The sequence below is a fragment of the Lottia gigantea genome, assembly GCF_000327385.1.
Source record: "Lottia gigantea unplaced genomic scaffold LOTGIsca_150, whole genome shotgun sequence".
Lineage (NCBI taxonomy): Eukaryota > Metazoa > Mollusca > Gastropoda > Lottiidae > Lottia > Lottia gigantea.
The window spans coordinates 203,062-220,635 of NW_008707798.1; the positions used below are offsets into that span (position 1 = coordinate 203,062).

Consider the following 17,574-nt stretch of genomic DNA (forward strand, 5'->3'; position numbering starts at 1 on the left):
GGTTCAATCCTGGCATAGGTTGAGATAATACCTTCGGATTTTTCAAACCCGGTTTCCCCCTGTCAGTGATGCAGGTATGAGGGGCTGACATGGAAAAAGCGTCTAGTCGTTCGGATGGGAAAATAAACCGAGACCCCGTGTGCTAGAGGCTGTGCACGTTAAAGATCCCTCGACAGTTGGAAATCGAAAAAGAGCAGGCTAATGCCGCTGTCCTGGCAAAATTTCCCTCATTTCACCCTACATGGCGTTGCCCGTCTTCATTAACCCACATGGTGCAGAAAAGTAGGACGTAAAACTCCATCATTTCATTTCATTTCTTTTGTCTGTCAGTGCAGAAATCAAATCTTTCTGCTTCTTTCGTCTTGATAGATTACTTTTCTTCTTCTTTCTTGGCATGTAATAAACTTAAAATATTAAAAGATAATTATGTGTGCATTAAAAGCTGTCATTTTATATTTCTTGAATGTTTATTTATTTTCATTTATCTATTTAATGTTTGAAAATAAATTAAAATCATTTCTTTTAATTTGTTTGAAAGTCAGGATAATAAATGCATAAACTTTAGACAAGTTGTCTCACCAGTTTTTATCAAACCCAAGATATAGTTTTATTATCTAAGATAGCTTGCCAGGCAAGGTAATATACGCCCACTGGCAACATTGATTTTGAAAAAAAATTATTCATCCTTCAGTCATACACTCCTTTTGAGCTCTTTGCGGCAATACTGAATAATATTGAATACGAGTTATTGCCCTTGTTCATGAAAACGTGTTCAATTTTTGCTCGTGAAAACCCTAGAAGGCAAATATTAAACCATCAGCGTTTTCAAGAACGAGGTCCATTTCTCCTATGAAACATTTCTCTTTTTTAATTTTCGATAGGGTTCATCCAGTCGTGTTAATACTTAAAAAAAACCTACTCAACACTCGGTTTTTGCTTGAAAAATCATAGTTTTGTAAAAGGGCGTGTTAACACTTAAAAAACTATAATTTTCAAGCAAAAACCGAGGGTTGGTGGCCTAATACATATATACCTCTTTGCTCAATAGATTTCTTCATTAAATTAACTCATTTAAAAACAGAATGAGTTTAATTTTAAAACACAAACAACACAAATTCGAAGGAGATGGTTTCTTCTCAGCTCTATCGTCTCTCATCCCAAAAAGTAGCCAACTTTGTCTCAAACAATAAATCCCTTATTTCCTCAGAAGCCCAAGCTGTTGGATCTGTTGCAAAAGCAGGAGTAAATATAAGCGAAGCAGTGAAAAGATCTAACGAGTTGAAAGAATTACAACATATAAGGGAAATGCGAAATAAAAGACTAGAAAATAAAAAAGGCAATGGTTTTAAAATTATTGGATAAAAATGTAAAACTTATTTCGGTTCTGACATTCAAAAATCATTAGGTTCTCTTCCTGAATTTCCATGGGCAAAATACCCCGGAGAAAAACATCTTCCCGGTCATAATTACACTTGTCCAGGTTCAAGGTTAGATCTGCGATTAGACGAAAACGATAAACCCAAACCGGTTGAAGAACCAGTCAATAGAGTTGACGCCGCTGCGCTTAAACATGACATTTTATACAGAAATAAAGACATAATTTCCAGACACGAAGCAGACAAACAAATGATAATCGAACTTGAAAATATTCCAAATCCAACTTTTAAAGAGAGAATGCAAAGAGCATTAATCATTAAACTCTTGAAAGCAAAGATGAAGATAGCTTGCGAGGCAAGGTAACATACGCCCACTGGCAGCTGTCAGAAATGATAAAATAGTCTTTAGTGAATAAAGTACTATTTTGAAGAAATTTTATTAGTTTGAATTCAATTACATATATATATATGCCAGTTATTTGTGCTGAGTAATATTACAAAATTTTCTAAAATCAATATTAATAACCCAAATACAACAAACAATTAAATCACACTGCTCTAATCAAGGGCAAAAGACAACTTTTGCCGTGTGTCAATGGCAATAACTCAAAAAACGTTCATCAAAAATATCTCAAGTTAGAACTTGTCCGAGATCACACCAAGTTTCATCAAAATTGGTTGAAAACTGTAGCTTCTATTGTGCTCACAAACTATTTTTAACAAATTTCGAGGTGTTTTTACAAAGTCAAGGGCAATAACTCAAAAAACGTTCATCGAAAATGCGTCAAGTTAGAACTTATCAATTCCAATGATCACACCAAGTTTCATCAGAATCGGTTGAAAAGTGTAGCGTCAATCCTGCTCTCAAACTATTTTTAACAAATTTTGACACGTTTAACAAAGTCAAGGGCAATAACTCAAAAACCGTAAATCAAAAATGCGTCAAGTTAGAACTTGTCCGAGATCTTATCAATTCCAATGATCACACCAAGTTTCATCAGAATCGTTGAAAACTGTAGCTTCAATCCTGCTCACGAACTATTTTAACAAATTTTGACGCGTTTTTACAAAGTCAAGGGCAATGACTCAAAAACCGTTCATCGAAAATGCGTCTAGTTAGAACTTGTCCGAGATCTTATCAATTCCAATGATCACACCAAGTTTCATCAGAATCGGTTGAAAACTGTAGCGTCAATCCTGCTCACAAACTATTATTACAAATTTTGACGCGTTTTAACAAAGTCAAGGGCAATAACTCAAAAACCGTTCATCGAAAATGCGTCAAGTACGAACTCGTCCGAGATCTTATCAATTCCAATGATCACACCAAGTTTCATCAGAATCGGTTGAAAACTGTAGCTTAAATCCTGTCCACGAACTGTTTTTAACAAATTTCGACACGTTTTAACAAAGTCAAGGGCAATATCTCAAAAACCGTTCATCGAAAATATGTCAAATTCGAACTTGACCGAGATCTTATCAATCTAAAGCATCACACCAAGTTTTATCAAAATCAGATGAAAACTGTAGTCTCTATAGTGCTCACAAGAAATGTTGTAGTCTCTATAGTGCTCACAAGAAATGTGGACCGACGGACCGACGGACCGACGGACAGGGGCGACGACAATATACGACCACATATTCATGTGGGCGTATAAAAATGGGTATGGGAATAGCAGATAAAATACACAAAGAATTTTAAAAAAAACAAACATTTTTAAAAAGTCAAAGTGTTTTATAAAGATGAAATATGGTCAGCTGATTTAATTAATATGACTGTTGAAAGAGGATATAAATATTGTTTAACCGTTATTTGTACACAAGATATGCTTGGGTTATTCCTCTCAAAAACAAAACAGGTTTATCAGTCAAACACGCATTTGAAACAATAATGAAACAATCCGACAGACGACCTCAAAAGTTATGGGTAGATAATGGAAGTGAATTTTATAACAAAAATATGAAATCTCTAGGATTTGAAATTTACAGCACACATAATGAAGGTAAAGCTGTAGTTATTGAGAGATATAATAGAACTCTAAAAAATGAATTATTCAAAAGTTCACGGAATTCCCAAAAATGGCTTAAAATATTACCAGAGGTTGTAGATGAATACAATATCAACAAAATTCATTCATCTATAGGTGTCACGCCATCACAAGCCACCAACAATCCAAATATTATAAAGTCAATTAACGCACAACATAACTACAAAAATGAGATAAACAATTTAAATATCAAACCCAAATTTCAAGTCGGAGATCGAGTTCGTATTTTCAAATATAAAAGCTAATTCGAAAAAGGCTACGTTGGATTTTGGACCAACGAAATATTTATCGTAGATAAAGTAAATAGCACATCACCTCCAATCAGGCCCGTAGCCTGACCAGTACTCCTGGGGGGTCAAACGTGCAATCGAGGGGGGCAATTTAGCAAAGCACCTTGACAGACGATTAAACGTCGGGAAACGGACTTTCATGGAGTATTTTAGATTAGAGATTATTTTTGTTAAAAGACACAAGTTATAATACGCTACATTTTATTGCCGTTTTAGTTTAAACGTAGTCGGGTATGTTTTATGGCAAAACGTTGAACAAATACGTCCAAGTTAATTTTCTGAGTACGCTTTCTGTTCAAGGCAAGAAGAACAAGATTGCGCTGGCGAAGCTGAGTCATAGATCGTCGTTGTGGTGAGTTAACGCGAGTAAGAGTTGAAAAGCTGCTTTCACAGTGTGTCAGTCGTAGTAGTGTCGGAACCATCAAGCAATTTGTCTTTTTTGATCAAATATTTATCCATTTTTCCTACTTTGGGTTGTTTGATTCATATGAATATTTTTTAGGATAATATATGTGTATTGGTTAGAATTTATTATCAACCAATCAAATCTTTTGAATTTTGAGACGGGACAGATTACAATCCAGTATCAGACCAATAATTTTGTTACCAACGACGCTTTACTGCAGACTTTTTATGATTTTCAACGAACTCAAATTGTCTATTCTAATGTAATTAAATTTTAAAATGTTATGAAAAGCTATGATGTCTGGTTTCATCCTCAGCTAAGTATAAACAGAAAGATATTTAAAAACAGTTCTTAAGTAGGTCTACAGATAGGAATACTTAGTATTTTGTTGAACCATTTCGCATAACGCAGCCCTGAAAGCCATAACCTTATTTTTCGTTACGTAAAATCAAAATATCGAAATACTCATGATCATATGATCGACAATGCAAGAGCAGCTGACTGGTGCACTTATTCCACCATAATGCCTGACCAGAATGACCACTGTTGGCCATTCACTCAGACTCAGTTACCTGCCGCTCCTATTGAGGAAAAAGAAATGGTGTATTTTAAAAAAGCGACCCTTGGCTACGGGCCTGCCTCCAACATATGAATTAATCGATCAAGACAAAGAACAAATCATAGGTAGGTTCTATCAAAACGAACTTCAAAAAACTAACTTTTAAAAATAATATCTTTCTCGATAAATACGTAACCGATACAACTACAAACTTTCAACTTATGAGATGGGCAAACGAGTTAAATATATAACCGTTTTATTATTGTAAGCGAGATGAAATAAATAATCTCAATGATAAGAAAGGTAAATTTTATGCGATAACAAATATACATACTTCAGATCAAAACGGAGTTCGTCACTCTGCTTTATACAAAGACTCTTTAAATAACTTTTATTTCTCCGATTCTTTTGGATTAGAACCAACTGAAGAGATAATACAATTAGTGAAAGCAATAAAATGTTTAACATTTCAAATTCAATTACCAGGACAAAAGTTTTGTGGACAGCTTTCACTTTGGGTTTTATATCAATTAAGTTTAGGAAAACAATTTAAAGAAATTATAATAAATTCAACTTAATAAAAATGGCGAATAAATTTGGATTAGGTTCTTTACCTATAGATACTAAAAAACTTAACACAACAGCATGGATAAAAAAGCAAAACCTTATTTTGTGGAACAAAAGGTGATTTAGATATGAATAATTTTACCATAACTAATTTAAAGTTACCAAAAAATGATTACGATGCCGTTCACAAGAAATATTTAATGGATCAATTAAATTTAATTGAAGTAAATAAAGACCATTTAAAAGAAAGAATAAATGATGTGAAAAGATTCTTCAAATGACAAATAAATAATAAAGATTATATTGATGATACTAAATTACAACAAGAAGTAACAAGTTTAAAAAGTTTTATTGAAGAATAATTACTTAATGTAGTAGATAAAACTCAGTTACAATCTTTAACTTCATTAATATCTAATTTAGATGATAAGATTACAAAACAAAAAATAGATCTTGAACAACTAATAGCGAATATTAATCCAGGTATATGTGAAGATAAATTAACAACATTAGAAACTAAACTTATTGATAATAGTGAAATACAAAAACAAATAGTTGGTATATAACAACAATTACTTAATGTAGTAGATAAAACTCAATTACAAACTTTAACTTCATTAATATCTAAATTAGATGATAAGATAGCAAAACAAAAAATAGACCTTAAATAACTAATAGATAATATTATTCCAGGTATGAATGAAGATGAATTAGCCGCATTAGAAACTAAACTTAATGATAGTTGTGAAATAGTCGCTATTCAAAAACAATTACTCAATCTAATAGATAAAACTCAGTTACAATCTTTAACTTCATTAATATCTAATTTAGATGATAAGATATCAAAACAAAAAAAAGATCTTAAACAACTAATAGATAATATTAATCCAGGTATGAGTGAAGATAAATTAACTGAATTAGAAACTGAATTACAACAAGAACTAACAAATATTAAACAACAAATTCAACAACAGATAGAAAATATTGATTATAGTGAGCAGATAATTACTATTAATAATAAAGTTTTAAAACAGGAAAAAAATATAACCACATTAGAAAACAAACTCAAGGAAAATAAAACAATCATAATATTTCAATCTTCCATTTAAAAATATTGGTGGAAAACATGTTTCTATTACTAATAATAAGATTATGAATTTAAAAAATATGGATTTACAGCAACCGTTAAAGGATATTCTGTTCAAGATTTTATGTTCCTCCAAGGTATTTTTAATGAAGAAAATTCATCATATTTTATTTTCCGAGGAAAACTTCAAATTGAAATTACTTTTCCTTTGCAAAATTTGATTCAATATTCTTCATACAAAAATCAGAAACATCTAATCAATTTAACGCTCATAAAGTTCTTCAGTTTATCAATGGTAGAGAAAATGTAGAAACTAAAGAATTGGAAATTAACGATGAAAACAGTAAGGCTTATCCCTACTTATATGAAATTAAAACGAGTGGAAAATATATAGACAGGTTGAGAATGTCAATTTTACCAGATAAAGAAGATGAGGTGTTTGGATTGGGTAAATTCCATATGATATTGGAGACGGAAACTCCACCATCAGTAAGTATTATTAGAAATCCAGAACCACAAAATATAGAGGAACAAGGAGTTATGAGTTTTTTACGAACATCAACAGACTTTGAATATGTAAAACTATATTTTGTTAATACTGATTTATTTACCTCAATTGATATTCATAAAAATCAACAAGATAACAAATTCATAATATTTTCATCAATAATTGAAAGTGAAATAGTTGGTGGTATATATACTTATACATGTATGATAAAAATCAATATCAAAAAACCAAAAATTTCAGTTCATTTGATTAAGATTAATGATTCGAAAGAAGAAATATCTATAGTAACTGTAGAAGTTACTATTTTTAAAACTATAGAAATTTATCATGGCTCAGCGGTTGAGATGGATATTTTAGATAAAAATTATCCATCTTTTAAGTTATCAGAAATTCACTTAATTTAATGTCTTAAAAATGGAACTGGAAAGTAGACAACAATAAAGACAAACAAAACGAGTTAAAAGTCAAACTAGAACAGTATAATAATTGTAAGAAAAGATGGATTAGAGTTGATTCTGTTTTCAAAACACTGAGTGTAGTTCTAACAGTAGGAACAACACTTGCAACAGCAGTAACTGGTGGATTAATGGTTCCAGTACTGTATTAGCCACAATTACTGCTATTCAAACTTCATCTTGTGGCTTGGAAATATCAGCAATAAAAGTTAAAAAAAAATACTTAAAAAAATAGATAATTAAAAAAGCATATATAAAAAATAATATGAATAAATCAATTGAGCTTAATGATGATGAAACATTCATAGAAAACGTGCTATTTTCAAATATTATCAAGATTATTTCTGATAAATTTTTAACATTCAAAGGACAAATTGATATAGATGGAGAGATATGTCAAGATGGAAAACACAAACAAGATATGCATCTTGTTGGTTTCAATGCTAAATCTTTTCACACAATCTTTTCTAAAATGGATTTAGAATCTGATGCTTCTGATAGGTATTTTACAGGAAGAATCCTTATACGTAAAGACAATTTTAAAGAAATCAAAAGATCAAAAGTTGGAAGAGGAAGTGAACTACTCAAAAAAATAAATGAATATAAAAATGAAAATTGTTACATACCAACAGATGGTAACTGTTTTATCAAATGTGTAAATTATGTTTAAAATAAAGATTTAACAAATGAATTTCAAAATTTCATCAATGGTTTCTCAAAAGCAAATAGAAAAGGAGTGATGGCAACTGCTAGAATTAATGAATTCAATAAGAAATGTGATATTTCATTTCAAATTTATACTCATAATAATAGACATTTGCGCCCCACAATTGAAAAAGAGGACTTAGATTGGGTTTTATATTTACACAACTCACATTTCTGTCTTATAAGAAGAAATAAAAAAAGTTTGGGTATTAAAGAAATAGAAAATAATTATGAACAAGTATGGAAAACCTGTAGAGACGATAACGCAGTAACACAGGTTTCACCTCTTAAACTAAACGTGTTTTCAAGTATAAGTGATGGTGGGTTATTTGCTTGGGATTATGAAACATATTCAGAAAGTGAAACGCGTAAAACAATACCTTAACAATACCTTATGCTGTACGTTAATCAATTTAGAAAAACTAAGAAAAATGCTAGACAGAATAAATAATCTCTTTCCACATTTAAATCCTACAGGTAATGTTCCAGAAGAATTTTATGATAAACTAATGAATATCGTAGAAATATTTGTAGGTACAGATTGTATAGATCAAATGTTGAAATATTTAGATCAATATGATAGAAAGAGAATAATATTAATTTCTCATAACGGTAGCGGTTTTGATAACTGGATCGTGCTTAAAAATATAAAAAAAACTAACGCATTGTCCTTTAAAAACACCCAGAGGAATTCTATCTTTACCTTTATCTAATCCATACACAGATGAAGATTTACAGAAAAAATGGAAAAGACAGAAAGAAATAACAAGCAATGATAATTACTTACAACATATTAATTTCACTTGTTCCTTTCAACATGAAACATCTAGTTTAGCGGCATGGGGTAATTCATCTACTCTACCAATGGATTTGAGAAAGATCACTGATATCAATATTGCAAAATACACCGAAGATAATTGGGAATCTTTAAGACAGGAATGGGAACCTTATGCTAAAAGAGATACCCTATGTCTTGAGCTTGTTTGATAAAATATAACCAAGTCACGAAAGAAGTTGTAAACCAAAATATGTCCAATAATCTAACGGCTCCAGCTTTGTCTTTTAAGAGTTGGTATTATTTGTATCATTACGATAAAGAAATGGTTGAAGAAGAATGGTATGAAACTACTAGAATGGTTCCGAAACATACAGAAACAGAAAATATAGAAAAAGTTTATTCGCATACACACCCTTTTATAAGACATTTTATTAGACGATCTATTAAAGGAGGAAGAGTTTCGGCAAATAGAAAATTATTTGAAACGAACAAAATGGATGAAATTTGTAATGTATTAAAGGAATTTATTTCACAAAGTAAAACAGGGAGTGATATTTCACAAAGTGAAACACCACGTGATACAGAAAGTATTTCACAAAGTGAAACACCAAGTGATAACATAAATGATTTATTCAAAGAATACAGCGCAAGCACAAAAGACAAAACAGAAGTTAATTCAAAACTTAAAAAAAATAAACTGTAATAAACTAATGGCATTTGATGCTAATGTTTTGTACGCTTCAGCAATGTCAGATCAGGTTTAGAAATGATTTCTGTTCAGAAGTTTTAACATCGGTTGATATTCAAGAAATACTTAAAGCCGGTGGTAAAATACTCAGGATATTAGATGGTATAGTATACGAAGAAAAATTTAAAACTCCACCATATAGAGATTATATTTTAATTTTAAGAGGTCTTAGAAATAAATATAAACGAGAAGGTAATATTGTGGGTAATAATTGCATGAAATTATTAGGTAATTCCTTCTTTGTCAAATCTATTCAGAGGGATAGAATCACGAGTAATTATTTGTGGAATGAAAAAACTTTTCAGGCTAACTTCGACGCACATGTTAAAAACTATGAAAAAATAAATGATACTCCATATTTCGTTGAGATAGAAATTGAAGAAAAAGAGATTACTGCTGAAGATCACTCAACTAAATCTACAGGACTAACACCTAGTCATTTGGGATCATTCGTTTTATCTCACAGTAAAAAAATAATGAATAATTTCATTCATGTAATAAATGGATTTTATAAACCTGAAATATACCGATACTGATAATTTATACATTTCATCTAGAAATTGGGATAGATTAAATCTAGCTGGGTTGGTATCTGAAAATGAATATTGTAAAGGCAAGAATGATAACGGTGATGGTGATGGTGTATTTAGCGCCAAAAGTCAAATATAATATCATTCTAACTTCTGATGGTGTTTTAAAAGAAAAGAAAACGTTTAAGGATTATTCTAATTCTAAAGACAAGTGTAGAAGATTATATTCGGTTGGCTAGTGGACATGATGTGTCGAATGAATTTAATAAAAAAGTTTCACAAATGGAGTGGTTATTCCAAAGGATGATGATAAACAAAAGAAAGTTTTTAGAAGTTATTTGAATCTTGTAAAGAGAAAACCACCAAACAGTGGAGGAATTATGTTTCCTTATAGTGATAAAAATGAGTATACTTTTGATGAAAACTATGAATTTGATGATTTCGATTACCTATATATTCAAGAAGAGAATGAAGAGTGATTAATTACTCAATAAATTTTGTTCTTTTCTTTAAAATGAAGTTGAAAAACAATTTCCTCGTTACCAAAATCATTAAACCTATTTTTACCATCTTTGATTTCCAGATTTATATCTTTAATCATAAAGGAATTAAGTGGTAAATATGTTGTTTGAAATGGTTTCTCTATAATTCTATATTCAATCGGTACAGTGAATGTTTGAATACTGTAAATAATCTGACGTTTGTGTTTATTGAAAAATCCACCGTTTACTAAATTACAGTGAATATTAATAACGTCGATATCATTCTCGACATTAGCTTTATGTGGCGCTAAAGTGGATTGCGTGTATGCACCCGATTCGCCTATTATTAGTTGATTCTTTCATCGGGTGGTGTATATTTGTTTATCAAATCCTAATAAAGTATTCAAAGAATTTTCTACGTTGAAATCAACTTGACTATTATTTCTCAATATCAATTTTATTTTGTTCAGATTTAAATTACCATTTTTTACCATTTGCACTTCCTCCATATTCAGATAGATATTCGTTTATGGCAACGTATTCATAGCTTCCTGGTAGTAAACTTATGGTTTTGAATGTAGCTTCTTTATCTGTTGATATTTTCATTTGGTTATTATTTTCGTTGATATTTCTAATGGAATTGTAAACAGAGAAATATTTTAATCCCAATTCATATTCTTCATTGCGATCGAGTTCATACTCATAATCTAGAGACAATTTAATGTCTGATTTATTTGAGGTGATAACGAAATATTGTTCTTTATTTGGCATTTTTTATTACGTTTTTATAATCATTTTTATCTATGATACCTTTCTCTAGGAATCTTTTTAATATACAATTAACTTCATTATATTGTCTGTCTGAACGATGACCTTCTTTCATTGCTGCTAATATTATTTCTAATCTATTAAGCAATTCTTCGTTATTATCGGATAAAAACGTTATACCTTGTCCACTTTTTTCTCCAGCTATCTCCTCTTCCAATTCGTCTATTTTTGTGTGATTTCATCATCTTCAGCATATTCATCATCTTGATTAATAGCTCTTATATATTGATCAACTTCTTTTAATCTTTTTGTTTCGGGTCCCGTCTTTCTTATCGTATGTAGAAGGTCTGAGTATTCTACTAAATCCTTGTAATCGGCAATACCAACATCCCCACCATTCATTAAATCTATTAATCCTTCTGTTAATGTAAATATAAAGTCTTTTGTATCGATTATAAATTCGGGGGTATTTGGCTTAAATCTTATTCTAAAACCATTAAACATTACCCCCACTTCATCAATGATTGGTGAAATGCTCTTTGCTAAATTTGGGTTTGGATTTGAAAAATAATGCTTTATATTCTATTTGATGAGGAGAAGGATGCGGTGGTTGTTGAATTTGTTTAGGTGTGGGGGTTGCTGCTACTTCTAATTTCTTTTTAATGTCTTGTTTAATATCCTCTTGACTTTTTAATATTGGGTTAAATAGAGTTTGTAGATTTTCTGTTAATCCAAGTTGTTGTAATTTGTTATTTTCAACTTGAGTCTTTATTTTATTCTTAGCTTTGATATACTGTCTATTTCTTTTTATAATATTATTCCAATCACCCATTTTTAAAGAAATAAAATTAAGATATATCTGTCATAATTTTTTCACCCGCAGGTTTTCTAGTATTAACGAATATATATCCATGATCATCTGGGTTTCTCCATTGTGCTTTACAATCCTTTTTGAATGTATCTCTATCCATTCCGTGATTAATTGAAAACAAAAATTACTCCATCTTCTTTATACTTTGAAAGAAAGATTCCCTCTCCAGAACGTATGTTTTTAAAAACTATGGCATTCCCCTTATGTTTGACCTTCATTTCTCCAGTGTCGATTTTATCTATAAGATTACTTAATCCCTCTTTAACAGTTTTTCTTGGTTTCTTCACTAAACCGATTTCCAAATTCTTTAACTGTCCCTAATATATCTGCTACTCCTGAACCTTGTGCTATATTCTCCATTTCCATATTATGTCTACGTTTTTCACTTTTTTCAGCATCAGCTGCTTTCTTGGCGTTGATGGCGTGTGTTATCCCAACCGCCCCACCAGTTGTCGCCCTGCCGCGGCCAGACCAGCAAATATCAAGGGTAGGAAAGGTAAAAATCCACCTTCCTTTACACTCTTGTCAATTCTTTCCAAATCTATATCATCTCTAACAATGTTTATATTTATCAATAATTTTTTAGATATTTTAATCCTTTTACCATTGTAGTTGATGATTCCGTTTCGATAACTTCTATTATTCTTTTTACTAAAGTTTCCGGCTTCATTTTAAGAAAGTAAATGATTATTCTATACGAATCATCCGTCTGTCGGATATTTTAATTAAATGTTTTGCTTCTTCCAATAATAAACAATAACCGGTTACATCTCCTTGTGTTTTTTCAATATGAATATTTATATTTACTCCTGTTTTGAAAAGATCTTCTTGATGAGCTGATAGATCAAAACAGAAGATTGGATGATTAATTGCAAAATCTACATTTTCAAACTGAGGTGGATTTCCAAATAATTCACACATATTTTTATAGTTTGTATACAATTCATTATAATCCTTTGTGGATGGATTAATTGTTAAAGGTTGGTTAGAATAATTATCATTATTTAATCTTTCTTGAACTTTACGGATTATAGGATCTTGAGTTTGGTTCATTGCTACTCTAAAGATATTATTGTTATTCGTTTGAGAATCTGGTAAGTTCTTGAAACCAACTATTAAATATCTTGCTGGTTTAATAGTGTTAGTGATTGGCCATGTAGTGGATTCTCCAGTTACCTATTGTATTGCGACGAAGAAATGCTATTTCAATATCTTTAGTTAATGAGTTGAATATTCTCGTTTCTACTTCAATTGATGGTGTTATTACCGGTATGTAAAGTTGGAGATTCGTTATTTCTAATTTTGCATCTGAAGCATTCTCTCCAAAGAATATCCTATCTTCTTTGATTTCTCTTCGTAGATGAATTTTATATGGTAACCCTATGGAAACTTTTCTGTGCTCCAATAGACCGAATTTCCAATTTACGTAATTACCCCACCTATTATTCTCAACAACATTATTGTACTGAAGTACTCATTTTTCAAATCCATGATTACCTGCTCGTCCTACTCTTTCTATTGTTTTTCGAGCAATAGCTCTCATTCTATCTTCATTTGCATCATTTGGAACATTTCTCATCGGTTCTTTTAAAACACTTCCATCGCCAACATCGGGTATCCATCCGGAAACAGAATCGTAACTTTTGGGATATAGAACTGTTTTCAACATTGTGTCAAATTCCCCAGGATGTTTGATGGTTTCTATGGGATTTGAATCAGCTTCCAATACCATTTCAGTAAATAAAAATGGGAAGAAATTGTTTTCTAAGGTTGTGTTGGTTTTTTTTATTTTGAAATCGCATCTGAAATAGGCATCAGACAGAAGCAACCAATTCGATAATGAATTAATCTCGAAGGTGACACTATCCCCATCATTTAGTTGAGACCTAGAGCCTACGGTTGGTGATATGATAATGTAATCCTCTTTTATCTTATTAAAAGAATAACGAATTGAATCATGTAATTGATAGATCGGATCTAATCTGTAATTTTTTTTCTGTCATTTTTAAAGATAGGTTTTACCCTATTATTTGAAACCATTTACCCCCATGGAAATAAGATTGGTAATGTTCACCTCACGACCGCTCCTTCAGAATCGGTAGATATACTTTAGGGTCATGACCGGTCCTGGAGAATCGGTAGACATAGTTCAGGGGTCATGACCGCTCCTTCAGAATCGGTAGATATAGTTCAAGGTCATGACCGCTCCTAGAGAATCGGTAGACATAGTTCAAGGTCATGACCGCTCCTTGAGAATCGGTAGACATAGTTCAGAGTTATCTCCCCTCTTACACAATCAATAGACATAGTTTAAGGTCATGACCGCTCCTAGAGAATCGGTAGATATACGTCACATATTATATCCTTTTCCAAAACGCTTGTTCTTCAGCACTTGTTCTTTCTAATTCTCGTTCTATTTTTAAAACCTGCGTCAATAATTTTGAAATTGAAATGGTTAAATTTTGAAACCTCGGATATTTGTCACAGAGTTTGGCAAGTTTACGTAATTTTCTACTCCAACTTACTGATATTGTTAACTCATTTATCGGAATTGATTCGAAATCCCCGTGATTTAAGATATATAATTTCTGTAACCATAATCCAAAAGTAACATATTCTTTAATGGAGCGGAAGGGGGCTTGTTTTATAAATCGATCGCAGTTGATCACAATATTTTTGACAGCTTCATCCCCAGTTTTTGTATGGTCATATGGTTCTATTGTTATTGGAATTTCTATATCATGTAGATGCGCTTTAAGTTCTTTTAACAAACCCTTATTGTGAGTAAGATTTTCACTAAACTGATTTTTAGGCTTTTTACTAAGTTCTTCAAATTTTTCTATATGAAAATTCTTAGCCTCTTGGTACCCTTTAGTTAACAATATATCCTTCAATTGCCAGTTATGGTTTAAATGTTCTACGTGATATGAAATGTTGGCATCTATTAAACTTGTGTCTGGAATAAAACAAAATTGATATTTTGAAAAACAACAGATAACATATCATCTTAATTCCACCCTCTCGTCTTATGATTGAATTAAACAAAGAACATACCTTGATTTTGCATGATTAAATTCCTAATCTTCCAGCGTAACAAAATTGAGACAGTATTAATAGTTGAGTTTAGTTTGTCTATGCTGACGTGGCATGGGCGGAATGTTATATGTTAATATAACCATCTGTTACTTAGTGACGTATATCCAGTCAATAATAGTCAGTCTGACTGTTACTAGGCGTTAAAGGTTTTTATTGTGTGAGTTTTTATTCAGTCTATTATAAATCAATAACTGTGTATAAACTAGTTGTCATTTTACTCTGAAGTAAATAAAAAACTTATCTCCCATTAATCAGTTGAGATTTTTATCCAATAATTTAAAACCATTGCCTTTTTAATTTTCCAGTCTTTTATTTCGCATTTCCCCTATATGTTGTAATTCTTTCAACTAGTTAGATCTTTTCACTGCCTCGCTTATATTTACTCCTTCTTTTGCAACAGATCCAACAGCATGGGCTTCTGAGAAAATAAGGGATTTATTGTTTGAGACAAAGTTGGCTACTTTTTGGATGAGAGATGACAGAGCTGAGAAGAAACCATCTCCTTCGAATTTGTGTTGTTCGTGTTTTAAAATTAAACTCATTCTGTTTTTAAATGAGTTAATTTAATGAAGAAATCTATTGAGCAAAGAAGTATATGTATAAGGCCACCAACCCTCGGTTTTTGCTTGAAAATTATAGTTTTGTTAAGTGTTAACACGAGCGAAGGGAGTGTTAATGCTTAAAAACTATAATTTTTCAAGCAAAAACTTTCCTTTACGAAAATGAATTCTTAAGTTCGACCACTGTATTCTTGAGAGTTGTAAACGTCTGCATTCTTGAACGTTTACCATAAAAGGTAACGTGACCTACTTCATTTACATAATCCGGAAATTCACGGAAACTAACGGAAATATAAATCAATAATTGCTCCTTGTCAAAGGGACTGAAATCTAAATAAGCCTCAAAACCGGATGTTCAAATGCAGCATTGGTAGGCTACTTCTACAAAAAATGTCGGAATTGAAAAAATCCGCAGAAATTCTTCGAGTCCCTGGAAAATGAAGTACCGGTAACTTCTAGTTCAAGACCATATTCACTTTGCCTCAGACATAATGTCCTTTTACTTACGGAAAATAAATTTGCCATGGTTTGTAAAGAAAACCCATTGGCAACTAAAAATTCCAATTGTTCAAATGGAATGAATAAAGTTGGTCTCCCAGTATGTCCTTGAATAGGCATATGTCCTAATCCAAAATACTGTTGTTCTTTGGAGCACAGTTTTCCTATTTGCTCAGCAGCTTGTTGGATTAGTTCCAAAGAGTTTCTATACAGCAAGACCTATAGGACTAAATATTCATCATAATGTAGGCATAGCACCCTTTGTTGTCCCGTTTAATACAACCAGCAATCGAGCAAGCAAGATAGTTCATGCCCACTAAAGAGCCTTCAAGAGAAATTCCCCCATGTCTATAAGCAGAAAATGATAGTTGCACATTCAAAAAATAAGAACTTAAATGATAATATTGTTCATAGTAAACTAAAAACAATCAGTACATAACAGATATTATACTTCTCGCCCATCGGGCGAGTTATTTTTCTAATTTCAGATCAGAATAAGAACAGAAGAAAACCAATATCAAGACCCTTAATCCTAATTTCTAAATAAAGTGTCTGCTCCACCCTAGGCCTGTACATTTGGGAGAATCAAACCCTCCCTTCCCCGAAATCTAATGATGATGTACAGGTCACTGGTTCGTTCAGTTATTGATTATGGTTGTATTGCCTATGGTAAAGCAAGTGATACTCAACTGAAGAAACTCGACGTTCTACACATGAAAGCTATACGTATTGCCACCAGGGCAGCCGTAGGTACGAAGAATGAGGCGCTACTTCAGGAGGTGGGAGAGAAACCCCTCTCTCTTCGGAGGGAGGAACTATCTCTCAAATTCACAAGCAAGCACGAGAACCCAGTGGGAGCAAGAGCTAGCGCTCTTGATCTCATTGATTCCATGTACGCCGACCATTTGAAGATCTACACCGATGGTTCCAAGAGTAGTACCGCAACAGGTTACGGTTTGTGCATCCCAGCAAAAGGCATCAGCATTAGTAAAAGGATCCCCCCGCACTGTTCAGTGTTCACAGCAGAACTTCTTACCTTTAGGGACGCGGTAGCATGGCTGTCCGTCAATCACACGGAGCATGCCGCGATTCTATCCGACTCGCTAAGCAGCCTCCAATCTATCTTTCTGACCTCTTCTAATTGCAGGTCAGAAGTTATTTCCAAAATAAGAAGAATGATCCACAACTAACAAACCAACAACGACCAGAAGATTGAACTAGTATGGGTTCCATCGCACGTCT

At 32.0% G+C, this 17,574-nt stretch overlaps 4 protein-coding genes across 4 annotated transcripts; 1 reads left to right on the plus strand and 3 right to left on the minus strand.

Moving 5' to 3' along the window:
* Window positions 1-4,656: 4,656 nt before the first annotated feature.
* Window positions 4,657-7,245, plus strand: LOTGIDRAFT_173155 (hypothetical protein; the record flags this gene model as incomplete). Its single annotated transcript, XM_009050624.1, has 3 exons — window positions 4,657-4,804; window positions 5,940-6,137; window positions 6,581-7,245. The coding sequence occupies 3 exons, from the start codon at window positions 4,657-4,659 to the stop codon at window positions 7,243-7,245; spliced, it is 1,011 nt and encodes a 336-aa protein (XP_009048872.1).
* A 4,579-nt stretch (window positions 7,246-11,824) lies between these two features.
* LOTGIDRAFT_173156 (hypothetical protein) lies at window positions 11,825-12,139 on the minus strand (the record flags this gene model as incomplete). The annotated part of the gene is made up of 1 exon (XM_009050625.1): window positions 11,825-12,139. One exon carries the CDS (start codon window positions 12,137-12,139, stop codon window positions 11,825-11,827), a length of 315 nt encoding a protein of 104 aa, XP_009048873.1.
* A 726-nt stretch (window positions 12,140-12,865) lies between these two features.
* Window positions 12,866-13,910, minus strand: LOTGIDRAFT_173157 (hypothetical protein; the record flags this gene model as incomplete). The annotated part of the gene is made up of 2 exons (XM_009050626.1): window positions 12,866-13,305; window positions 13,676-13,910. 2 exons carry the CDS (start codon window positions 13,908-13,910, stop codon window positions 12,866-12,868), a joined length of 675 nt encoding a protein of 224 aa, XP_009048874.1.
* A 625-nt stretch (window positions 13,911-14,535) lies between these two features.
* LOTGIDRAFT_173158 (hypothetical protein) lies at window positions 14,536-15,245 on the minus strand (the record flags this gene model as incomplete). Its single annotated transcript, XM_009050627.1, has 2 exons — window positions 14,536-15,134; window positions 15,233-15,245. The coding sequence occupies 2 exons, from the start codon at window positions 15,243-15,245 to the stop codon at window positions 14,536-14,538; spliced, it is 612 nt and encodes a 203-aa protein (XP_009048875.1).
* Window positions 15,246-17,574: the final 2,329 nt, after the last annotated feature.